General features: G+C 39.0%; 1 protein-coding gene across 1 annotated transcript; it reads right to left on the bottom strand.

Annotated features, from left to right (window-relative positions):
- Nucleotides 1-254: 254 nt before the first annotated feature.
- Nucleotides 255-26,237, bottom strand: SPATA5L1 (spermatogenesis associated 5 like 1). Its single transcript, XM_031952239.1, has 8 exons — nt 25,033-26,237; nt 22,676-22,861; nt 10,772-10,930; nt 8,255-8,464; nt 7,916-8,140; nt 6,828-6,962; nt 2,624-2,749; nt 255-1,472 (listed from the first exon to the last, which is right to left on the bottom strand). The coding sequence occupies exons 1-8, from the start codon at nt 26,170-26,172 to the stop codon at nt 1,308-1,310; spliced, it is 2,346 nt and encodes a 781-aa protein (XP_031808099.1). The 5' UTR covers nt 26,173-26,237; the 3' UTR covers nt 255-1,307.

Genomic DNA, 26,237 nt, shown 5'->3' with positions numbered 1-26,237 from the left:
CTTTTGCATTTGACTAATTGAACTTTTAAATGTTGTTTTGTTCAATGGATTTCTCCCCCCATTTCACTAATTCTGTTTTTCAAAGAGTTTTCTTTTTCCATTTTGCCAAAACTATTTTTAAAGGAATTATTTTTTTCCAATCCCTCCTCCCCCCCAAGTTCTCATTTCCTTTCCCCATTTTTCTTTTAACTCTTTTAAAAAAATCCTTTTTTAATTTTTCCAAGAGAACCTTGTGAGATGGAGACCAACTTTTATCACCCTTTGGGGCTTCATCTGGAGATGTTTTGTCGTTAAATGTCCTCAGGATTTGAGGTCTGTCCTTCACTGTCGCCATAAAAGCTACCTATGGTCAGAGCTTCTTTTGCTCATTTTTAAAGGCTGAAGTCTGCTTCTACTTCCTCTACAGCCGATGCGCTTGGGGCCAGTGGCTCACTATTTGCCTTCTGTAGCTGCATTGGAAGTCTCACAGCTAGTCTGCGGATCCCCTGGCTTTTGAACCAGGAGAGCAGCAAACACTATACTGAGCTGCAACTTTCCCCTTACTACTGTCTGATTGAAACAGACCTTTCCTGAAGTCCTTCCAAGTTATCTTCTGCTGGAAACATTACACTATAAATGTTTGTGGGTTCTGTCACTCCAAAACCTGGCTCTTCTCCACCATCTTGGCTCCACCCCCTATATTTGTCAATAGGATTTTATTTACTCCAGTCCAGCCTTCTCAGGGAAACCACAGGAGCCTGGGTATTGACTAATTTACTCCAAATATTTTCACTGAATCCCAACAGGATTCCAGTTGTCATCCCTTTCTTCTTAACCTCAAGACTGAAGGGAGTAGGTGGGCTTTGCTCCTTCTAAAAGCTTTTCTGGCCTCCAAAATGGGATCATCCAAGCTTAGCTGCTGCAGGAAGTAGCCGACATGATTGTGCCGTGTGACACCAGGTAGAGGTCCGAGGGAACTGGACGGGAGTCCAGTCATGCAGCTCAGCCCCCCAGATGGCAGAAATGAGGAACAGGGGTCCACTGAGGGTGAGCGAGCTGCCCACGTGAAGAACACATGGCTGGTGACTGACCCTGGGCCCATTCCCTCCTTTCCTACACTAGGGGCTAATTCAGCAGCGAGTGGTGGGGAGAAGGGACTAACCATTGGAACCAGATTAACTTCACTAAGAGCCCTCCATAGATGTAGTTGGTGATCCCTGACCCAAGTCCCCATTCTCTCCAAACCCATACACAGAACATAGCCACCTGAAATGTGGGGAAAACCCCACACATTTCAGTTTATTCATGGACAAAACTATAAAAGTAATCTAAAGAGTCTCTAAAGCAGAGAGTTCTTGCTTTTGAAATCCTTCATAAAGAGTCAAATCTTGATGGCATAAGGATGGTTTTATAGTCTTCAGTGATTTCAGAAAGTGCGCTTGATTCACTGTGGTTGCTTCTAGTCCATTTTCTTCTAGAGCCAATAAGGCAGCCTTTAAAAACAAAAATCCCATTAAGTTAATTTTACCTTCTGTAAAGGTATGACAAGGAAAAACCTGAATACAAAATATTGCTTTAGCCAATCCACTATCTATGAAATGATGAGACATCACTCATCAAGCTAGATAAATACTGAAAACTCATAAGTTTTTCTTTTGTATTCTAGATTTTCAAGTAATTTTAAAGAAATTTTTCTTGTTATATAAAAATATACTCAGAGCGATTCCTATTGTAAATATTTTAAAAATATATTAACATTATGTAAGTTGCATTCCATATGGTTGTGATGCTTCTGTGTTATGGTTTCACCTTCTGGGGGGGTGGGGAGAGATGAAGAAGATTATATTTTCACTCTGCAGGTAGGTTTGAAGGAGATACAAATAATATAGAATGGGTGTGTATATGACTGACCTAGGAGAAGAGATCTTATCTTTGTTGTAAAAGAAATTGAATGAGAGAATCAGAAAGGAATCAATGTTCCATGGTAGTCACACAGGGAAGTGTGTCTACAGTGGACACATAAAAGGAACTGAGTAAATCTGGTTAAACAACACTAAAGCAAGAAGAATAGAGAAGGACCTGGGAGCAAATACATAGAAAGCACAAGTTAAGTTTGCTATAAAGAGCAACTATAAACCAAAAAATAATCTGATATGACCATTAATTTCTTTTAAAAAATTAAATATGGCAAATGAAGAGGGTAACAGTGAAAATGACACTTGAATAAACAGAGGTTTTTCAGTAAGCAACCTATGCTGTTCCAGTTTGCCTTCTAAATTCTTAAAAGGATGGATGCCATCACAATGGGTTTGTGTGGGGTTACAATTCTACCTCAATCCAACTCCCTTTTATGGATCAGGGGAAAATATTTGAGCAATAAAAGACCATAAGGTAAGCCTGAGGAAGATGGTGGTCCTTGTTCTGGAAGTATCAAAAAGAGATATGGGACAAACTATCAAACTTTACTCTTTGATATTTAGAGGCAGATGAATTACTCATATTAGATACACCTCTCCATGGCACAAAAGTAACTGGCTAAGAAACTTGTCAAAAGCTTTCTGATTGCACTTGATGGTTTGGAACAACTCAATTACACACCATTCTGAATAACAGGTTTACTCACTGATTATGAAATAAAACTTACTTCCTTGCAGAGATTTTCAAGATCAGCTCCAGAGAAAAAACAGGTTTTTGTTGCTAAGCTTTCTAAAGACACATCAGGACCTAGAGGTTTATTTTTAGTGCAGATTTTCAAAATACAATGTCTGTCCTAGGGTAGAAGTAAAAAATACAATATTAGCTTCCTTAAGAAAGTATAATACTTAGCCACATAAGCTTGCATTTTCTAACACAAGCACAAAATAATAAATATTTTTATATTAATAATTAACTTACTACATAAATGTTATCTATTACAAGATTTTCAAAGGGCTTGACATATATGCATTTCATTGGATTATCATCATAACTGTGAAGTAGGTACTATTAATATCTCCCTTTTATTGATACCGTAACTGAAGTTAAGAGATGGTAAATGACTTGGCCAGGATTATATAGAGCTGCTTAAGAGTGAGGCTGGCCTCAAATATAGGTCTTTTCTGATTTGAGTCCAACATTCCTCACTTAAAAAAAAAAAAAAAAAAGGCACCATGGTGCCTTCATATAATATAAATAAAAATATAAAAATTAATTCCAATGTTACATTTTATTTTTTGTTAATTTATATATAAGAAAATATGTAATTAAAACTCCAAAATCTCTGAAATGTATTTAACTTAAAAAAAATTCTTAAGATAACAGCTTTTTATTTTCAAAATATATCTAAAGATAGTTTAACATTCACCCCTTGTGTTCCAAATTTTTTTCACTTCTCCTCAGTCCCTCTCCTAGACAGCAAATAATCCAATTTGCAATTCTTCTATAAATATTTCCACATTTATTATGCTGCACAACAACAATCAGATCAAAAAGGAAAAGAAATGACAAAGAAAAAAAAAGCAAGCAAACAATAACAAAAGTGAAAATACTATGTTGTGGTCCACACTCAGTCTCAACAGTCCACTCTCTGGGTACAAATGGCTCTCTCCACCACAAATCTATTGGAACTGGCCTGAATCACCTCATTAGTGAAAAGTAAAAAGTGAAAAGTAAAAAATTGGTATCAAGAGAATGAACTGAGAAGTATTATGATTTAGGAGGATAATGAGAACGTTTTTTTGTTGTTGTTGTTAAAGAATGAAAAATGGTTGGCTTTTATTCCATGATTTCATAATCTTCACCTTGTGACCAAATAATTTATATCTGCCTAGGGGAAATCCTTTATTTTTTAAAAGGTAGACCTAGATATTTAATTGGTTTAAAATGAGGGTTGTTCTCTGATGGACATGGCAAGATGTAGAAGAATTGTACATGTTTAACCTACATTGGATTACTTGTGGTCTAGGAGAAGAAGAAAAATTTGGAACACAAGGCTTTGCAAGGGTGAATGTTGAAAATTACCTTTGCTTATATTTTGAAAAATAAAGTAATTATAATTTTTAAAAAGTTAAGCAAAATACAACTACATCTTTTGGCCTATCAATCATTCTGAATAAATGGTTCCCCCCCTCCCATTTGACTTCTAAGGAGAGAGACAGGTTTCACCTGTTCAGAATTGAGATTAGTCCATGTAATTAACTTCAAATGAGATAATATTCATAATGTGCTTTGCAAACCTTTGAAGTACTACAAATCTGCTGTTTTCCTGAATTTCTCTTATTTGTCATTTCTTTTTTGTCAATTTTAAAAAATACAAAAATATTCTATTATATTCATATTACAATTTGCTCAAACATATTCTGAAAAGTGGGCTAAGAGGATTTTCCCCTCATCACAATAGGCTAATGCCTATCGGATTGAAGATTTTGACATACATAAGATCTTTCTTTCTGTCACTGACCTCCCTCCCCCAGTATATATGCTCAGTGGTAGATCAAAGCGTACTAGCAGATTAGGGTGGTTTTTTTTTTTTTTTTTTTAATAATTCCAAATGATTTTCCAGAATGGCCAGGTCAATTTCACATTAGTTCTATCTTTTCATAATCTTTCCAATTTTGACAAATTCAATCTCTTTTTTTGCCCCTTTAACAGATGGGATGTTGTTTAATTGCTGATCTAGGCTGGTCTACTGATGTCTCTTCTTATACTTATTATTATTATTTTTTTAATTGTGAATTTCTTTTTTTGTTGTTGATTTTTTTTTTTATTGTAACTTTTTACTGACAGAGCCCATGCCTGGGTAATTTTTTTTTTAACAACATTATCCCTTGTACTCACTTCTGTTCTGACTTCTCCCCTTCTTCCCTTCACCCCCTCTCCCAGATGGCAAGCAGTCCTATACAAGTTAAATATGTCACAATGTATCCTAGATATAATATATATGTGCAGAACCGAACAGTTCTCTTGTTGCACAGGAAGAATTGGGTTCATCTTCTTACACTTATTAAACTATTAGGATTAAGTGACTTGCCCAACTAGGAAGTATTAAGTGTCTGAGACCAGATTAGGTCCTTTTTGACTTCAGGGCCAATGTTCTATCCACTACACCATTTAGCTGCCCCTATTAAGCAATTCTTAACAAGTTTTGAAGATTACTAATTTATACCTGAAAATACAATGGTCCCCTCAATCTCTAGACATTTGATTTCTTCATGTGAATTGTATAGTATAGTGAGTCATTTTGTGCTTATTCTGTAAATAATTGTATATAAACTTGTCTGCTCCTTAAGATTATGAACTCTGTGCAAGTAAGGAATTTCATCTGTTTCATCTGTACTATTACTACTGCACCTTACATAGTGTCTGACATAAGGGAGGTACTTAATGCTTGTTGACTAGTTTGATTTTGCCCTTAAATTTTCCTTTGCTTTTTTTTTTTGTTTGTTTTGCTGAGGCAATTGGGATTAAGTGATTTACCCAGGGTCACACAGCTAGGAAGTATTAAGTGTCAGAGGCTGGATTTGAATTCAGGTCCTCTTGATTTCCAGGTCAGTACTCCATCCACTGTACCAGCTAGCTGCCCCAATTTTACTTTGCTTTTTAACTCCTTCACCAACTAAGGAAGGCCTATTCTAGGAAAAAGAAATCTTTTGCCTTTTTCAGCATTCACCATCACAGTAAGCAAAAATCTCCATCACCTGGATCAGGCCATCCTCAGCAACGAGATCAACCAAATCATTTCTAATGGAGCAGTAATGAACTGAACTAGCTATGCCCAGAAAAATAACTCTGGGAGATGACTAAAAACCATTACATTGAATTCCCAATCCCTATATTTATGCACACCTGCATTTTTGATTTCCTTCACAAGCTAATTGTACAATATTTCAGAGTCTGATTCTGTTTGTACAGCAAAATAACGTTTTGGTCATGTATACTTATTGTGTATCTAAGTTATATTTTAATATATTTAACATCTACTGGTCATCCTGCCATCTAGGGGAGGGGGTGGAGGGGTAAGAGGTGAAAAATTGGAACAAGAGGTTTGGCAATTGTTAATGCTGTAAAGTTACCCATGCATATATCCTGTAAATAAAAGGCTATTAAATTAAAAAAAAAAAAAAAATCTCCATCACCAGGGATTATTTCTAAGGCAAAGGATTAAGAAGTTTGTGAGTAAATCACTGAAACTTATTATATCCTAATTTCCTCATCTATAAAATGAGTAAGTGGTTGAGCCCATATTGTTCCCAAGAACCTAAATTGGTGACAACATTCCCTGATTCTACAATTTTCCCTTCAATCTTGCTATTGCAAGACTGGACAGGAGATGATCCCTCATTCCTGTGCTTGGATCTCCTGACAAAACAAATGATGACAGAAAAACAAAGAGCAGAAGAACAAAATGTGATCCGAGACAATGCTAGGTGAAAAGATATAAACCAGTAAAGTAGGATATATACAATAACATCTGCAAAACCATTTGGAATCTTAGACCTGTGATGGAAAAAGTCATCTGCATCCAGACAGAGCTTTGGAAACTGAAATGTGGATCACAGCAAAGTATTTTCACCTTTCTGTTGTGTGCTTCCCCCCCCCCCCCCCACTTCTTTTTGATCTGGTTTTTCCTACATAGCATGATGAATATGAAAATGTTTAGAAGAATTGTACATGTTTAACCTATATCAGATTACTTGCTATCTTGGGGGGTGGGGAGAGGGAGAAAAATTTGGAAAACAAGGTTTTACAAAGGTCAATGTTGAAAACTATCTTGGAAAAATTAAAAACTATTTAAATCCCCCCCCCCCCCCCCCAAATTTTCGGAATCCAGTTTGTTATGTGTACATATAGCAGGCAGAGGTATAACCTACCTTCTGATCTGGAGGTGGAATATAAATAAGCTTGTCTAGTCTTCCAGGTCGTAATAAGGCATCATCTAATACATCTGGTCGGTTTGTTGCAGCAATTATCATAACATTTTGATTAAAAACCTCTTGAAACTCTAGCTGAAAGAAAACACATATACACAAATGAAAATCACCAAATTTTAAAACATACACATACACATATAAAATGAACTAAATTACCAGAAAGAAGGATCTTGAAAAAACCAAATAGTAGGGGAAAAAATTATAGTTGGAAACATCATAGAAGATTTCAGCAAATGATTCTTAAAAGTCTTCTAAACACCAGAACAAACTGTCAATATGATTAGAGCACAGATATATTTGACTTAAAATTAGGAAGAGCTTCTGTGAACAAAAACAGTATGGTTATTAAAACAAGAGCACTGAGCATGATGCCCAAAGATTTGGATCTGAATCCCACTTCTGCTCCTTTATCTTAGCAGTGGGAATTCTGGTCCCTTCTCTGAGCTTTTGCTCTCTCATGTAGGTTGGTAAACATTACTGTAATCACCCACATCACAGGACAACTGTAATGAACAAAGATGAATACAGAGAATAAATACATTACTATGACTTAATTTTATTAGTTGAATGATGGAATAAGCAACCAATAAGCATTTATTAAGTACCTATTAATTTAGTCAAGCACCATGCTAAGAATCAGAACAAAGTACAAAAGAAAATATAAAGTTGAAGATTTATTCTCTAGAGCTAAGACCCAGAATAGAAGGAATGGCTGCCTAACTGCAGAATTGTTCTCTACTATCCCAAAGGGCAGAAGTACCTAAAAGGGGGAAAGTTATAAGGTGACAGATTTCAGAAAAGTTCTTCCTTTTGCTGAGTCAACTCAAAAGATAAAAATAATATCTGGCATTGACATAGCACTTTATGGTTATTAATTAACAACCCACTTCACAACAGTTATTACTTTGCTATTTTTATATAATGAATACAGCAAATGAAAGGCTCTGTCAAAGTACAGACAAATATTTGGCGTAGTTTTGTGTGTGTGTGTGTGTATGTGTGTCTGTGTATATAAATAAAATTAATACCTCCTCATTTTCTCTCCGTTCTTCACAGTTATCTTGTAACCTCAATTTATTTCCTCTTCTTTCTACTGTCTTGAATCCAACACCATCCAATTCATTGAGGAGGACAGAAAGAACTCTCTCCTGAATACCATTTTCAGTTTTGTTGATGGAACGAGATCCCAAGATTGAATCAATTTCATCCAAAAATACAATTGCTGGAGTATTAGCTCTTGCTTGTCGAAAAACCTTTCATGAACAAAAATTTGTTTATTTAAAATGTACTTTACAAAATTAACTAAAATAAAGGGGGAAAATGAGGTAAAAGTAAAACTGGGGAAAAAAAAATCACAGATAACATACCTGAGCCAAGACTTTTTCTGAATCGCCAACAAAAGGTGAGAAGAGGTCAGCTGCACTTACAGATGCAAAAGAGCAATGACAGCTTGTGGCCACAGCCTTCACTAGTGTGGTTTTAGCACATCCTGGGGGTCCATAAAGGAGAATTCCTTTAGGTGGACTCAGGCCCATCCTAGCAAATTCCCTAGGGAATTTCAAAGGCCATTCAACACTCTGCAAATACAGCCCCCCAAAAGGGCACATCAGCAAAAAAACCCAAAAATACAAAAACAAAACACCAAACAAAAACCAAAACACAGTAAGATACTTACACTTTAAAATAATTCAAATGTATATTTAAAGGTATTGGGAGCTAAACTTTTAGTGCATGAAAATATTTCATTGTTTATAATTTCTCATGGCCAAATTTGGGGATCCCTATCTAAAAAAAGAGAAGAAAACATGGTATAATAGAACACTGGTTCTGGAATGAGTCTCAATTAATAAGCTTCTGGGCTTACATGTGCCAAGTACTGGGGATATATAGGTGAAAAACTCAGTCCTTGTTTTCAAAGAGCTCACAACTTAAAGGATGAGACAGCAAGCAAATAATGGTATGTATACTTAATAAGTGATGTGTAAATGGAAAGAAATCTCAGAGGAAAAAGATTGCAGTGGAGAAGGAAGAGGAGAGGAAGGAACAAAGGCCTTCTGCAGAAGACAAGATATAAGCTGAGACTTAAAAGGGAGTCCTAGGAGAGCAAGGTGAGGAAAGGACTTTCCAAGTATAAGGGACAGTCAGTCAAAATGTAAAGCTGGGAAATGGAGTGTAAAGGATTAGCAATAACAAATAGGCCAATGATGCCAAGTCACAAATAGATAGAGGTTAAGTAAAATTAAAAAAACAAAACAAAACAAAACCTACTGAAAGTAAAATTGGGGGGCGGGGGAAGCTTTAAGACAACAAAGGTTGGGAAGAACTTTAAATGCCAGAGGGAAATTTTAATATTTGATGTTGGAGGTAGTAAAAGGGAATTGCTGGAGTTTTCTTAAGGAAAAACATGGTCAGACCTGTGCTTTAGGAAAATTACTTTGGCAAGAGTGGAAGATGATTGAGGCAGAGAGACCAATGATAAGGCTCTTTCAGCATTAGATAATGAGGTTCTGTATGAGGCTGATGGCCATGTGAAGGGAGAAATGGGAACATGTTACAGTGATATTGTGAAAGTAAATTTGACAAGATCTGGATTTGCAGGGAGAGTAAGAATAAGGAAGAAGATAATGAGTTCTATTTTGTGCAGAAAACGTGAGATATTAAAAAAATAGCTGGTGATAACAAATGGAACTTAGGAGAGAGTGAGGGCTGAATATAAAGATTTGGGAATCATGTGCATGGATACAATTGGTACCATGGGAACTAGGTCCAAAAAAATCTAAGACTGTGCACACCCTTTGTTTCAACAGTGTGTCTGCTGGACCTGTATCTCAAAGATATAATAAAAATAGGAAAAAGATCCACATGTGCAAAAATGTTTGTAGCAGCCCTTTTTGTAGAGGCAAGGAACTGGAAACTGAATGGATGCCCATCAGCTGCACAATGGCTGAATAAGTCATGGTATATAAATGTTATGGAAGATTATTATTCTTTAAGAAATGATCAGCAGGATGATGTCAAAGGCCTGAAGAGAGTTACATGAACTGATGCTAAGTGAAGTGAGTAGAACCAAGAGATCACTGTATAGAATAAGATTATGTGATAATCAAGTGTGATGGATGTGACTCTTTTCAACAACAAAGTGATTCAGGTCAATTCCAGTAAACTTGTGATAGAAAGAGCCATCTGCATTCAGAAAGAGGACTGTGGGGACTGAATGTGGATCACAACATAAGTATTTTCACCTTTTTTTTTTGTTGTTGTTGTTTCTTTGCTTAATTTTTTTCCTCTTCCCCCGCCCCTTTTTGATTTGACTTTTTTTATGCAGCATGATAAATGTGGAAATATGTTTTAAAGAATTGCATATGTTTAACCTATAATTCAGAGGTCCTCAAACTTTTTAAATAGGGGGTCAGTTCACTGTCCCTCAGACTATTGGAGGGCCGGACTATAGTAAAAACAAAAACTTTGTTTTGTGGGCCTTTAAATAAAGAGACTTCATAGCCCTGAGTGAGGGGGAATAAATGTTCTCAGCTGCTGCATCTGGCCCGTGGGGCCTTAGTTTGAGGACCCTTGCTATAATTGATTACTTCCTGTCTAGGTGAGAGGGGTGGTGGGAAGGGAGGGAGAAAAATTCAGAACACAATATTTTGCAAGGATGAATACTGAAAACTATCTTTGCATTTATTTGGAAAAATATATTTGCTATTCTAGGCAAAAAATAAATAATGAATAAAAAGGAGGCTAAACTACATGGTTCCTGAAGTTCCTTTCAGTTCAAGATCTATGATCCCTTTTAGAAACTATTTAAATTTGTTTCTAGTATTCATTCATTAAAACTAAAATATTAATAATTTTTCCTATCTTAATATGATTCTGTGTTTTACCTGCTTTAATTTTAACTTCACATCTTCAAGGCCACCGATCTGTTCCCAGCTAACAGGCTTAACATCAATCAGTCCAATGAAACTTCGAATGGAAGAAGGCTGAATCTTTTTGAAGGCTTCAAAGAAATCTGCTGCATCAATCACAGGATTTTCAGAATTCTGAAGGGGAGAGAGGAAAAGCACCACCAGAAATCAAGGGTTAGAGCTAGTTTAATAATCTTTTGAGAAGTCCCTATTGAGTACAATATTTCAGAGTCTGATTCTTTTTATACAGCAAAATAATGTTTTGGTCATGTATACTTATTGTGTATCTAATTTATATTTTAATGTATTTAACATCTACTGGTCATCCTGCCATCTAGGGGAGGGGGTGGGGGGTAAGAGGTGAAAAATTGGAACAAGAGGTTTGGCAATTGTTAACGCTGTAAAGTTACCCATGCATATAACCTGTAAATAAAAGGCTATTAAATTTAAAAAAAAAAATCTAAATTGTGTGACTTTAGGAAAAAAAAAAATAAATGTATACAAATAAATGGAAAAACCAAAAAAAAAAAAAAAAAAAAAAAAAAGAGAGAAGTCCCTATTGAAACTTCCCTGAACTACAGAAGTACTGTATATATTTGTCATATCTAGTTAAGTCAATATTATCATATACAAGTGTTTATACTTCTGTAATTAATCAAATATTGCCCTCACATCTTGAACCTAATCAATTTTTAGGAAATCATACAAAGTGTGCCACCTACAACAAATTTCTACCTCCCCCTTTTTTCCGACTAAAAAGAATAACTATGGCTTTCAGCAAAAATTTCCTGAGATCTTTAAAAAATGCCCGTTTTTATAATTTGACAGCTCCTATTGTATTTCTACAGTGATTTCATATTTCTATTAGAAGACACTTCACATAAAACTAGATGAGCTTCATTTGTGTCAAATTAGTAAGGTAACAAATAGCATCCAGTTACACTGGAAATAGACACAAGACGTTTTTAGACCCTTGCCAACTTGCCTCTCCCTCCATGTTGTCTTTTTTTCTTTTTCCCTCCATTTCAGCTGTTTTTGAGTCTGATTAGCAATGAATTGTGGTAACTGCCATCAATAAGGCATTTATTTAAGCTCCCAATCCATTACCAACCTCATGAAGTGACACTGGGGTAGCTGCTCAATCTTCCTTTCCCTGGACCAAAAAGATGCTTAAGTTCCCAACCTGAAACTTTAAGGACAGGAAATTCTATTTAAATATAAAACAACTGATTATACTTGCTCTCTCCTTACAAATTACTAAACCATCACACATGAAACCTCCATTAAAATTTCTTTGAAGACTTTGCTCCTTTTCTTTATTCACAAGTCTCATCTGAGATTCAACTCAATCCCTTCCCCTCCATTTTTTTGAGTGAAAACATCAGGCTATGGAAATGTGTGAATTATACAAGTAGAGAGACAATTCTTCACAATTTAGAATGAAGTACTATTTTCATTTTATAATAACTCATATTAGTTTAAAAAAAAATTCAAAGTGAAAGAGCTAATTCTTTTGATAGAGGAACCCTTTGCTCTCTTTAGTTAATTCTCTATTTTATCGGCAAGTTGAGATCCAAAGGAATGAAATCCCTTGCCCAAAGCTTGATGGAGTGTATCTGAGAACAGCACCCAGCTCAGCTGGGTTCAGTGTTCTTTCAATTATATTTCATACTGAAAGTGAAAGAAACGCAAAGACCTAAATTTACAGACCCAGGATTCCCAGTCTGATGTTGGTTTCAAGTGTTTCTAACTATACAAAAATCAACTGTCAGACACTCACCACTAGCACTAAAATGTAATAACAACTCATTATTTTATTCTTAATGAATATTTGAAGTATTTAATGATAGACTTAAATACTGGGAACATTTCTCTGTAGAAAAGACTCGGTATGTATAGGGAAGATAATGAGATCCACCACCAGGAACTGTATGAATAGTTTTTAAAAGTGAGGGGAAGGTAGTCAGTTCCCAAGTTCAATCTCTAAACCAGCTATAGAAAGCCTATTTCAATCTCCAATACTCCCTACAGCAATAACAAGTGTATGACAAGTGCAATATTCCAGGGAGTCTTTTCTTTTTTTTTTTTTTTTTTTTAATTTTTTTTTTTTTTTTTTTAAATTTAATAGCCTTTTATTTACAGGATATATACATGGGTAACTTTACAGCATTAACAATTGCCAAACCTCTTGTTCCAATTTTTCACCTCTTACCCCCCCACCCCCTCCCCTAAATGGCAGGATGACCAGGAGATGTTAAATATATTAAAATATAACTTAGATACACAATAAGTATACATGACCAAAACGTTATTTTGCTGTACAAAAAGAATCAGACTCTGAAATATTGTACAATTAGCTTGTGAAGGAAATCAAAAATGCAGGTGTGCATAAATATAGGGATTGGGAATTCAATGTAATGGTTTTTAGTCATCTCCCAGAGTTCTTTTTCTGGGTATAGCTAGTTCAGTTCATTACTGCTCCATTAGAAATGATTTGGTTGATCTCGTTGCTGAGGATGGCCTGATCCATCAGAACTGGTCATCATCTAGTATTGTTGTTGAAGTATATAATGATCTCCTGGTCCTGCTCATTTCACTCAGCATCAGTTCGTGTAAGTCTCTCCAGGCCTTTCTGAAATCATCCTGTTGGTCATTTCTTACAGAACAGTAATATTCCATAATTTTCATATACCACAATTTATTCAGCCATTCTCCAACTGATGGACATCCATTCAGTTTCCAGTTTCTAGCCACTACAAAAAGGGCTGCCACAAACATTCGTGCACATACAGGTCCCTTTCCCTTCTTTATAATCTCTTTGGGATATAATCCCAGTAGTAACACTGCTGGATCAAAGGGTATGCACAGTTTGATAACTTTTTGAGCATAGTTCCAAACTACTCTCCAAAATGGTTGGATTCGTTCACAACTCCACCAACAATGCATCAATGTCCCAGTTTTCCCGCATCCCCTCCAACAATCATCATTATTTTTTCCTGTCATCTTAGCCAATCTGACAGGTGTGTAGTGGTATCTTAGAGTTGTCTTAATTTGCATTTCTCTGATTAATAATGACTTGGAGCATCTTTTCATATGACTAGAAATAGTTTCAATTTCTTCATCTGAGAATTGTCTGTTCATATCCTTTGACCATTTTTCAATTGGAGAATGGCTTGATTTTTTATAAATTAGAGTTAATTCTCTATATATTTTGGAAATGAGGCCTTTATCAGAACCTTTGACTGTAAAAATATTTTCCCAGTTTATTGCTTCCCTTCTAATCTTGTCTGCATCTTGTACAAAAACTTTTCAGTTTGGTATAATCAAAATTTTCTATTTTGTGGTCAGTAATGATCTCTAGTTCTGCTTTGGTCATAAAGACCTTCCCCTTCCACAGGTCTGAGATGTAAACTATCCTATGTTCCTCTAATTTGTTAATGATTTCATTCTTTATGCCTAGGTCATGAACCCATTTTGACCTTATCTTGGTGTACGGCGTTAAGTATGGATCAATGCCTAGTTTCTGCCATATTAGTTTCCAATTTTCCCAGCAATTTTTATCAAACAGTAAGTTCTTATCCCAAAAGCTGGGATCTTTGGGTTTGTCAAAGACTAGGTTGCTATATTTGTTGACTGTTTTATCAGGGAGTCTTTTCTTGAACCAGATGCCTTTGGTAAGGTCAATTTCTGCACAAAATCTTTTCTCTTTCAAAATGCATGTCTGACTAAGGACTAGGATTTTTATTTTCTGCATGCATAAATTTTTTATTTGTTGCTTTTGTGTGTATTTGAAATGGGTTGAAATTAGCATTTTAATTGCTCTTGGGTAGAATTGTGGAATGCTTACTTTTGGAATTCAAGTGGTTTGTTAGCACTTGGTGTGCAAGACTGTTTCTATTTGTATAGTCATATCCCTTTACAATGTACTTGTATTTGTGTATGTATATTCGTGTGTTAATTAGTGTTATCTTTGAGTGTTTACCTTTAAAATGGGACAGATATGTGGTAAGGGCAAAGGAGAAGTCAAAGCAGTTCTTCATCAACTTTCCCCCAGAACAACCATATATTTTTCAAATAGATAAGAAATATGGCCCTGACTGTTCTCTTCATATTGTCAGGATTAGGTTGATTTGAAACCCCACACTTTGCTGGCCCAATAGCGACAACTTTGATAAGACCAAATTAGAGGATTTAAGGCAGAAACTGATAAATAGGGAAACATTCTAGGAGTTATAATAAATGGTACTTAAGAGGCAAGGGAAAGAATGCATAGGTCTGAATTAGAATCAAGGAATGAAAGGATTAAATCTCTTGAAAATCTCCAACTACCTAAACTATACACACCTTTACCAAAAGACCTCCAGCAGCTCCCCAGCTTCCCTTTCAAGGTGCAAGACAACATTTATGAGGAGAAAAACCCTGAGGGCAGTAGCTTGATCAGTGCCTGTCATCATAGAGAACTCCAGGCTACTGCTAAGCAGTATCCTATCCCATAGGCTTTGGTGAGCAGTTCCAACTCACCCATACAGACCCAGGCTATCTGGATCTGTGTAAACTCATGGTTGCTCTGGTCAGGAAAGGGGGCACTAAGAATTGGTGCCACAAAGCTGATTGGTTAGAACCAGAGGAGGATCTTAAGATAAAGTGGGACCCCAAGATGTGAGGTACCAATTCACCCAAGTTATGGGCAAAAAGCTGCTTGGGGCCATATCCCTTGCAATCCCCCAACCCAATGATTTAACAAAGGTCCAAGATTTTAAACAAAACTCTGAGGAATCTACCAGTTATATATAGATTCACTGAAGCTTCTGACGCCAACTCTGGTCAATAGTGCATTAGGAAATTTTCAGTTTCTTTCCCACTTTGTTAATAATTTTCACCCACCTGTGTGGAATAGAGAGATAAAGTGAAGAACTTACAGGAATGTATGAATTCTTTTTCTGTATTTTATTTTCATTACTTCTGTGTTTCCCCTATGACCTGTATAATATGTACAGGCCCATATTTACTTGAGCCTTGGCCAGCTATAAGCATATTTACTTAACCTGAGCTGATGACACTTATCAGTATTTGACATTTATTGATATTTAGTCTATTAGCTTGACCACTATCTGCTTGATTAAGCCCCAAGGCCTGATTTTCTGTTTCCTAGAAATCAGGTAATTTCCAAGAAACAGAAACCTTTCATTCCAATGTCTCCAGATAGCAACAACCAATTAGATGCACCCCACCCCCCTTCTCAATGCTCTCTTACTTTTGACATAATCTCTTGTATAAAAGCTGTGTATCTTTACTAATTCTTTAGCCCTCCTACTGCGAGCTTTCTCTTTCTTATCTTGTGATAGGTCGGCTCATCCTCCAGAGTTTTTAATAACCTTTCTGCTTTCTATTTTGAGTGATCTCTGAGTAAGGGTAAGGGTAAGGGTCTTCTACATCCCCCACACACCCATCTTTAAATAAATTGACTGTTTCTGATTGACAACACTGACACTGGGCTCCTCTTTGAGACCAAAGAATAACTGGCAATTACTCTGCAAAGAATGAAAATAATTAAAAGGAATTTAGGAAAGCAAAAAGGAAAATTTTCTTCACAAACCCCTCTGCCTTCCCCACTCCTCCCCTGAAGTCAAGAGCATATCTCAGTTGTGAGGACTGCTAATAAAATCATTGTAGCCCATATCCCAGAACCACTCTCTCTCTTTTTATTGTAGAGATCAGTGCCTTCTTCCCTTTTGTCTAGGTCCCTGAGGTTCCTAGCCACTTACTAGAACTAGCTCTATTCCACAAATTACGGGCCACTATTTGACTCATACTTATTTGTGTGTGTGTGTGTGTTTTTTTTAATTTCTAAGACCCTACACACCTGAAAGTATCCCCATTCCTTTAGCTTTCTTTTCCTTAACCCCTCCTGACCAAGTTCCCTTCAGCTTGTGGTTTTCATCTGGTCAGTGAATAGTGCCTCACCCATTGCTGTGCAGGTGGATCCACATAACTCTCACCTTCTATTCATCAATATCCACTTAGCCCTTGAGTCCACTAAGGGAGTTTTGCCTCTTAGACATTGTTAAACAATGTCTATTCTAAAGGCCCCAATCCCCTGAGCTTTCCCCTGTGACCATCCTCACCTCCGGTCCGTAAGCCTGGTAGGGAAGCTGGTGACTTTTGCATCATTCTGAGAGCCTGACCTCCCAAGCCCCATACACTGGGCCATTCACTTCTCATGGCTGACCTCTTTAGTGCCTTCTTTTCAAGCCTGGTTGCCCCTAAACCCAATTCATATTTGCTTTTACTTGGGAGAGATGCCATTATCTGTCATTCCATAGGGATTCGGAACCACCATGCTATTTCTCACAGATATTAAACAAGACTTATCCTCATTAGATTTTAAGGATTCTGTCATCCTCTGGCAGGTTGAGGATCTCCTCCCTTGCTCCTTCCCAGATGTTTCTGTTCAGGCTGTACACCTCCTTAATGGTTTAGAAGAGGCCAATTTGCTGTCCCCTTGGCAAAATTCCTGGAACATCACCTCTCTGCTTCTAGCCTCTGCCTAGACTCATTCATTTTGTCTTAAATCTGTCATATGGTTTCCTGTACGCCACATTGGAGTCCGCTCTGTCTTCCTTGGGCTATTGCAGTCTCTGAATCCCTGACTTTTCAGGAACCACCCACCCCTTTTATGACCTCCTAAAGGATACTGTAACTGAGCCCTTGGCTTTTTCACCAGCTCAAAATTCTTTGCTTCTTTAAAGTCTGTCTTCCAATACCCACCCATTCTTTCCCATTTGGTTTACTAACACAGAAACAAGATGAAAACTTTTGTCCTGTGGGATACTTCAGTAAAACTTCAGACAATGTCGCTAAGGGCCTCTCAGGCTATCATTGCTGTCCTTGTCTCTGGACTCTTATCTTGATTCTCTTGTAAAGGTACCTCTTTCCCATGCCATTAAAAAACTCCAGAATTCACACATCCTCATTTGTTCTCTACCATGCTAGCCTGGAAGTGACTGGGATCCAAGCCTAATCTGCCCATCAAACAAGCTCAATCCTGCACCTATCTACCTGGGTGGAAAGTGAAGATGAAACTTTAGACCACAACTATTCAATTTATCTGGAGGTCTTGCTTTCTCCATGGGAAGATCTGAAGGAAATCCCCTTGGAGGGAATGGACTTTGGTAAACAGATGGATCCTGCCTCAGAAATGAGGGAAAAAGGCTGCTGATTATGGCATCATCACCACCACAAAAGTGGCTGAAGCTTCACTTCCTGATGCCCAATCAGTGCAACAAGGCAACCTCGAGGCAGGTCCTTTCACTTTAGGCACACAGGTACATTCATTTTGCCCTGAAGGCCTGCCTAAGTCTCTTAGCCCTACAAAAGAAATAGTTACAGTCTGGAAAAGTATGCTTATCACAAAACAGGAAAAACTTCAAAAAGGAGGGATGTAACCTCATAGATTTGTAGTACTTCTTAAGAACTCTCTTCCTATGATGGAACACTAGGACCATACAAGCTAGTGGAGCTAGCCTAAAAATATTGGTGGGGGAATTTTCACAGAGCTCTCTGTCACTACCTATGAGATATGTCCTACCCAACCCAAACACGCACATCTAAGACCCTGAAACCTAGCTCATGGGCAATTTCTTCTCTTAGATGCACCCTCCGAAACCTGGCAGATCTACTTCATTCAACTGCCTAAAGTTACAATTATGCTTTGGTTATGACGTATAATATTTTTCTGGTGGATGGAAGTGTTCCCCTGTATACTGCCACAGTATGGGGGTAGCAAAAATCCTCTTAGAAAAAAAATCAATCTATCATTGTGTTGGGGCGGGGAAGAGTAGGAGAGCAGTTCTAAAAAAAAATACATGCTGATAGTAGTATAGTAGTACCCATTTTACAGGAGCTTTTTAAGCTTTCATCCTGGCCAATTACTCAGCACTTTCATTGTGCCTATCACCCTGGACATCAGGGATTGTTGAAAGAGTTAATAGAATATTTTAAAACTTCCCTACTTAAAACCTCTCTGAAGAGCTAATATCCCCTGGCCCAAAGCCCTTTCCTTAACCCTGCACTAAGCCTTAGATCTAGGCCATTTGGTTCCCATAAACTCAGTCCTTAGGAGATAGTAGCAGGATGCTCAACGCCACTTTACCTATGAGTGGGAAGCATAGCATGCAAAAATTTCCTACTACAATACTGCACTGGACTGGCTCAGAAAATATCAGACACTTACCAACTTTCAGAGTCCCTTTCTTTAAAAATTCCAACTGAGACTAACCCCATTCCAATCTGGCCCACTGGAAACATCTCCAAAAACATTTCCTGGAACCACAGGGAAAAGGTCCCTTTGAAATCCTGCTCACTACCCCTCACAGCAGCCAGACTTCAAGGAGTGGAGTTCTGGATCCACCTGTCACATCTCAGAAGGTTTGCAATTTAAATTGCAAAACCCAAGTGACTTGATCCTGAAAATCAAAGAGTCCAAAGCAGCCAACATCTGAGATAGACAACTGTTACCAAAACCCCAGGCTAACAAGCAGATGACAGCAGATGTAGACATCCAAAAAACTGGATGTGGGCTGAAGGTTGCAGCTACTCCCCCTATAAACTAAGCCTTTTCTCTCTCCTTGCTACCTTTTAGTCCTCTTAGTATCAATGTCAATGATCACGCAAATAACAGTGTTTTTTTCTACACTATAATCACGGCCTGCCTGCCTCCCTTCTGAGAAGGCCTCTGTGATTTTGTCTACACTATGTCCAGACTATCCCTATTTCCAGGAACCACTCTGCTGAAGCTCCTCTCGTTAAAATTGTCCCTCCATTGGCAGCAGGTTTGCTTTCCTGCCCACTGTGACCCTGTTGGCATCCCTGGATCCCTGACTGGTACCATAGCCACCCTGGACCCGCTCTACCCATCTGTCAGGAATCTCTGAGCAGAACTAGCCATGGGCCAGGGAAGCTTGTCACCGGCCTCCAAATGTAGACTGCTTTACTTGCCCTCATGACAAGCGACCCCAATTACTAAGAAAAGGGCTGACCCACGCCACTCCTAAGGAGGACGGCTATTTCTATGGCAGCCAATGTTCTGCAAATAAAGGAAGACCTTAATGCTCTAACTAAGCAAGCAGATTTAGAGAACAGAGGGTAAAACATTCTGAAACATGTCTCTCCCTCACCTTCCTCTGATCTACTCTGCTGGTTGCCTGGAAGCTTTGGCAGCATCCTGCCCTTCCTAGCGCTGAAGTTTCTCTTTTTTATTTTCTTTGCCATCTACCTTGGCATTAACCTTTTTCAAAACTATGTTTTAAATGAATGTTTCTCATCGATCTATAGGATTGTAGGTTGGAACAACCTTAGATTGAAAAGAAGAAATGGGGGGTGGGGGAGAATTAGGATTGTCATACACTAAAAATTTAGATTTTTCAAAGCTATAATTTTCTCAGGAGATTCTGACCTAGGAGTCAAGGTCTCAGAATGTAGCATGAAATGATTGAAAAATTCTTGACAACACTCTCCTGTGTATGTTAAGAGATGCGAATCAAAGACAGTAGAACCTGTTCCCATCACAGAACTCTGGTCTTGTTCCCTAACAAGTAATAACCCCCAAGATTTGAAACATTTAAAAACTTCCCACAGGACTAAAGAAGACCCTGCACTCCTGGGCTTGCTGGGGGAAATTATTGAAGCCCAGGGAATGATTGCATTGTAATCCATCTTCCCCCTACCTTCTCATTTATGATCTGTGTATAAAATCTCTTATCTTTCCTGCAATAGGTAATGTCTCCTTCTCAGGAGAACTTCTAGTTTGCAAATTGTATTTCTTCCTCTGAAATTAATTACACCTCTTTTTGATCTCTAAAAATCTGTCTCTAGGCCTGCTTTGTGCAGCTTCAGCTATTCAAAGTTTAGCATCTGATACAGTAAAATTCCATTAACAAGGTGAAGGAAATATGCTAGAGAAAGGAGGAAAGGAAGAGAAAAGAAGGAACTCTGCTAGCTCTTTCCTTAGTATGATAAGGCCACTTTTTCCTGATCACCCATGACTAGAACATCTTCTGTCTAGCCCTTAAAATACAGTCCACTAGAAAATGCAGAAACTTAGCCCAATTCACATAAGCCATTTGTTTCAAATGGCTTCAAATAGTTTCAAATAGAAGTAAATCTTCTCCCATGTGTACTATATTAATACTTAGGATGCCAGAAGTTACTATAGTTACATATTTTAATTCAATGTGAGTTATGGTGGTTCTACTCTGGGAAGGCCACTATAAAAACCAGATCCTACAATTCCAATTGTCTTTGTGATATAGAGAGCCATCCATATTCAGAGAGAGGACTATGGGAACTAAATGTGAATCACAATACAGTATTTTCACATTTTTTTGTTTTCTTGTTTTTTTCTTTCTCATTTTCCCCCCTTTTGATCTAATTTTTTCTTGTACATGATAAATGTGGAAATATTTTAGAATTGCACATGTATTTTGAAAAATGAAAAGCTATTATTTTAAAAAATAAAATAAAAACTGGACCCTGCTATATTTTCCTTAGCCCCACAATAGATAAGTACTTTAGGAACCTGCCAGCAAATAGTAATCATAAATGGAATAAAGGAAGATCTCCCTAGGAAGATGATGAGATTCCATGTGCTTCTTTCTGTTACATATTTCATTTAATGTTATTATATTTCATTCTATGTTACTCTTCTAATAACAGCTAGTGCTTATGTAGCTATTTGCAAAGGGCTTGACAAAAATTCATCTAACACTTAAAATAACTGGGAAATAGGTGTTATTATTATCTGGTACCTCTCCTCTTCTACACCCACTCCTTTCAATACCAAGTGGATCAAGTTTGTGGTCAGTTTCAATTCAGTGACGCCACCATTTGGTATATAGGTCTGAAATTTGGGTTAGATTTTGGGTTTTAGCTCTGAAAAAAACTCAAACTATCTGGAAAATGTTTTGCAGAGAGAGAAAAAAAATAGAAAAATTTAAAATTTTAAAATGCCTAGTTGTTAAACTTCAGAACAACTCCTAAAAATTTTTAGAATTTTGACACATTCAACCCCCACTGTCTCCAAGTAGAACTGAATTATGCTTTCTCCCCATCCAATTACTGAAAAATGTGTGGCACTGCTGAAAAGGCATTACTTCATACAACTGTTAAGTTGTATGAACACTCTAACATAGCATTTATTTTCCATTTACTTTGTATAAATCTTGTATGTTCAAAGCTGTGTTTACATGTTGTGTCTCCATTTTAGAATTCTCTCTCCCCCTTTCAATCACTTGCCAAATCCTATAGATTCTATCTTTATATTACCTCTCATGTGTATCCCTTTTTCTTTCCTGACAGTCACTATTTTGGTCATGCCCTCATCACTTAAGTCTGGACTATTACATGAGTCTGCTGGTTGGTCTTTCTGCCTCAGTCTCTTTCCCCTCTTAATCTATCCTCACTCAGTTGTCAACTTGAGCCTTCCAAAGTGCAGCAGATCTGACTATGCTCCCTAACGCTTTTAGAGTTAAATATAAAAGCCTCTCAAATTCGGCTAAGCTCCCTCTTTATCCCTTCTTCTTCCCCCAATGTCCAGAAGTCTCTTTTCTTCTGTTTTTTTCAAATCCCAGCCAAAATCCTATGTTTTACAAATTACCCTTTATGCTAGAACCTTCCCTCTACTGATTATCTTCAATTTTTCCTGACTATATATTGTTTGAATGCAGCTCTCTGCATGTTTGAGCTCCATGAAAGTAGAGACTATTTTTGCCCCAGTTCTCAACATAGTCCCTAGCATAGAATGGGCATTTAATAAATGCTTGTTGAATAATTAAAAGTCTACAGTATCAAAGGAAAGGCTCCATCACTCAAGTAACTTCATACCTTACCAGTGTGATGCATTGCCTGCATGGCAGCCTCTCGGCAGAGTGCGGTCAGATCAGCTCCAACGTAACCAGTTGTCATTTCTGCCAAGTGAAGTATATCCACATTACTGGAGATAGGCATCTTTGAAGTTATTACTTGCAGAATATCCTTCCTCTGCTTAAGTGTGGGTGTCCCAATGATGATCTAAAGCAAAACAACCCCCCCCCAATTAAGTTCATATAGTTTTTGAAATTATAGATTTTTAAAAATTTTTCTCACAAATTTTTTTTTTTTTAAGGCAGCTCAATTCCACAAGCATTTTAGCACCTACTGCAAAAAATATAAAGAATTGGGCAATTTCAATTCTACCAGAAGACCATTAACTGAAAATTTTGCCAATGAAATTGTGACAGGCATTCCATGTAGTAAGGCAGTTGCACAGAGTGCCAAGTCTGCAGTCAGGAAGGCTCATCTTTCAGAGTTCAAATCTGGCCTCAGACATTTATTAGCTGTGTGACCTCGTACAAGTCCCTTAATGCTGTTTGCCTCAGTTTCCTCATCTATAAAATGAAGGACATGGCAAGTCACTCCAGTATCTTTGCCAAGAAAAATTTCAAATGGGGTCACCAAGAATTGAACATTACTGAAAACAAATGAACAATAAAGAATGTAGCATGGTGGTAGAAACCTAACTCAGGCTCTTTGCTGTTGTTCAGTCAAAAGTTTACAGGACCTTATAAGTTCCTCTGCAACTCCAACAAAAAACTCAACTTAGTACAAATGCTAAGTACACAAAATGCCAATAGTTCATTGTACTGAAAGTCCAGGTAGCAAATTTTTTTCTTAAAAATAAATTTTTGTTGCTATTTTTGTCACTTAAATTTCCATCCTTAATGGATCAGAAAGCCATCTCCTATAACAAAAAAAATTGGTGACAACAGTTCTAAAAGTTTCCCTATAGGACCACAAACCAAAAGAAAATAAACTTGCACTTTTAGGGAATTCAGTTTTAGAAATTCCCCCTTTTCTATCTGATGAGTCACAAATCAAAACATCACATGTCCATGGTATTTACCTTAATCACTGTGGGAAGTGCCACCTAATAAACAATAAGCTGCATTCAAGAGAAAAATGAGAAAAGGTCAATTTTTTAAAAGTAGTAATGGGGATGAACAGCTGGGAAATGAACAAGACAGTTTTATCTTGATATGAACCTGTGTGCTGGGAGATATATATCATAACTTTAGAAAAACACTGAAGCTCCATTAGGCAAATGAGCATTTAATATTTGCTGGTAGCCAAAAAATGCAAGATCTGGAGTCAGAAAACTTGGTTTTTTGCTCTGATTCTGTGACTTATTATATGAGACATGGACCTCCATGTCCACATCTTTAAAATGGAGTTACAAAATACCTTCCTCAGAGGCCTGTTTTGAGGGAAAAAAATGGTATATAATCCTTGCTTAATGATTTAATCTCTGGGTACCAGTCTTTAAAACTGAATTGGAAAGGAATTGCACATTACATACCTAAAGGTAAAATTCTTTTGTACCAGTCTTCCCTAACTGGACAGAAATGGGCTGAGATACACTCTGAGGGCCCAAAGGACTCTTCCAGGCAGCCCACAAGCTAAGTGACTAGAATGCTGGCTTTGTTGTCAGAAAGATGAAGGTTCCAGTTCAACTTCAGACACTCACTCACTTCAGCAAATTACTTAGCTCTGAGTCTTTCATCTGGGAAAACCACCCGTTGACAGCAGAACCCAAGATTATGGCAATAAGAATGCTCACTACTTTAAAGTTTACAAAGGAATTTACAGTACCTCACTTGAGCCCCACAAGAGCCTTCAGAGGTAGATGCTATGATTCCTATTTTACAGATGAAGAAACTGTCAAGTAACTTGCTCAGGGTCATCCAGCTAAAAAAAAATAGGTGACTAGGTGGCAAAGCAGCTAAATTTGGGAAAAACCACAATTCAAACTGACTCACCACCTGGGTGATCTTACCCTCCATCTGTCTGTTTCATCAGCAAAATACAGCCCCCAGCTCCTAAAGTTGTGGGAATCCAATAAGCCAATATCTGTATAGTGCTCACCACACTGTCAGGCACATATTAAGCACGAATTATTATTAAAAGTGTGGTAGACCACATCTGACCTCTTCTTGACACCAATCGTATAACATCGGCTGAAAAGCGTTATGCAAGACCTTAAGGAGCTACACGAGTGTGAATATGATTTCTTTGGCATAGGCACTCCCGGGTGGGAATACTCCCTTACCCAGCACAGCTGGCACCTTCCCAGCAACTTACAGCGATTGCTTAGTGCGGAGAGGTTAGGCGACACTCCCCGGGCCACACAGCCCCGGAGCTCTCACCTCGCGGTCCAGGCGTCCAGGCCTGCGCAGCGCCGGGTCCAGTGCGTCGGGCCGATTGGTGGCAGCCACCAGGAGCACACGACGCTCGCTGCCCACGCCGTCCATCAGCGTGAGCACTTGGGCCACGGCTCTACTCTCGGGGGCTCCGCGCGAGCCGCCCCGCCGGGGACACAGCGCGTCTAGCTCGTCGATGAAGAGAAGCGCGGGTCCTCTGCGGGAGAGTTCCCGTGCCCGCGCGAACACCCGGCGCACGTTCTCCTCGGTCTCTCCGGGCCGCGCGCCTTGCAACTCTGGGCCACTCACAGCCAGCAGACGGGCCCGCGCCTCCCGGGCCACAGCTCTCACCAGCTGCGTCTTGCCCACGCCGGGCGGCCCGACGAGCAGGAGCCCGCGGGGAACGGAGATGCCGAGCGCCGCCAGGGCGCGGGGGTGCAGGTGAGGTAGACTCAGGAGCTCCCGCAGCGCAGCAGCCGCCTCGGCCAGACCGCCCAAGGTCGCCTCCGCGGGCAGCTCCGGGGCCGAGGGCACCGGCGGCTCGCCCAGTTCGACGCGGGTGCGCCGCGTGACCAGCCCAGCGGGCTCCGGGCTGGGGTCGCCGCCGAGCACGTGCACCGCGGCCACCGGGCCGACGGCGCCCGGGGGCGCCGTCAGGACTGAGCCCGGCCCGATAGGTCGGTTCCGCAGCAGCTCCTGCGCTGCCTCCAGCACCAAAGCCCGGCTCGGGGCCCCGCCCGGAACCTGCGGTTCTCGCAGTACCGGCCACACGGTGACGCTACGTAGCGGTGGGCAAGGCACCGCGCGGAGACTGCTCAACCGGATGCTTCGGTCTGGACCCCACGGCCCCGTGGCCGCGCCGGGGCTCGCGCACGCCGGGTCAAGCTGCACAAAACCGTCTGACAAGTCGCGCCGGGGCCAGGCGGTGCAGATGCAAGAGCCGCCGTCCGGCAGAGTGACTCTAAGTGTGGCGCCCAGACGGACCCTCAGGGCGCGGAGGGCAGAAGGACCCAGGCGGCAACGCTGCGTCCCCCAGTCCCTGGAGTCCGGGGGTAGCAACTTCAAAAGTGGATCAGCCACGGGGAGCCCCGAGTCCGGAGCCATGGCACTGGGTTTGGCAAAATCAGCGGAAGAACTGCACGCCATAAAACTCACTCTCCAGTCCAATCGCGTCGCAGCGAGATGACGTATTCCTTCCGTCCCTCACCCCG

Source organism: Sarcophilus harrisii, chromosome 2 (assembly GCF_902635505.1).
Source record: "Sarcophilus harrisii chromosome 2, mSarHar1.11, whole genome shotgun sequence".
Taxonomy (NCBI): domain Eukaryota; kingdom Metazoa; phylum Chordata; class Mammalia; order Dasyuromorphia; family Dasyuridae; genus Sarcophilus; species Sarcophilus harrisii.
This window is presented reverse-complemented; position numbering and strand designations above follow the sequence as displayed.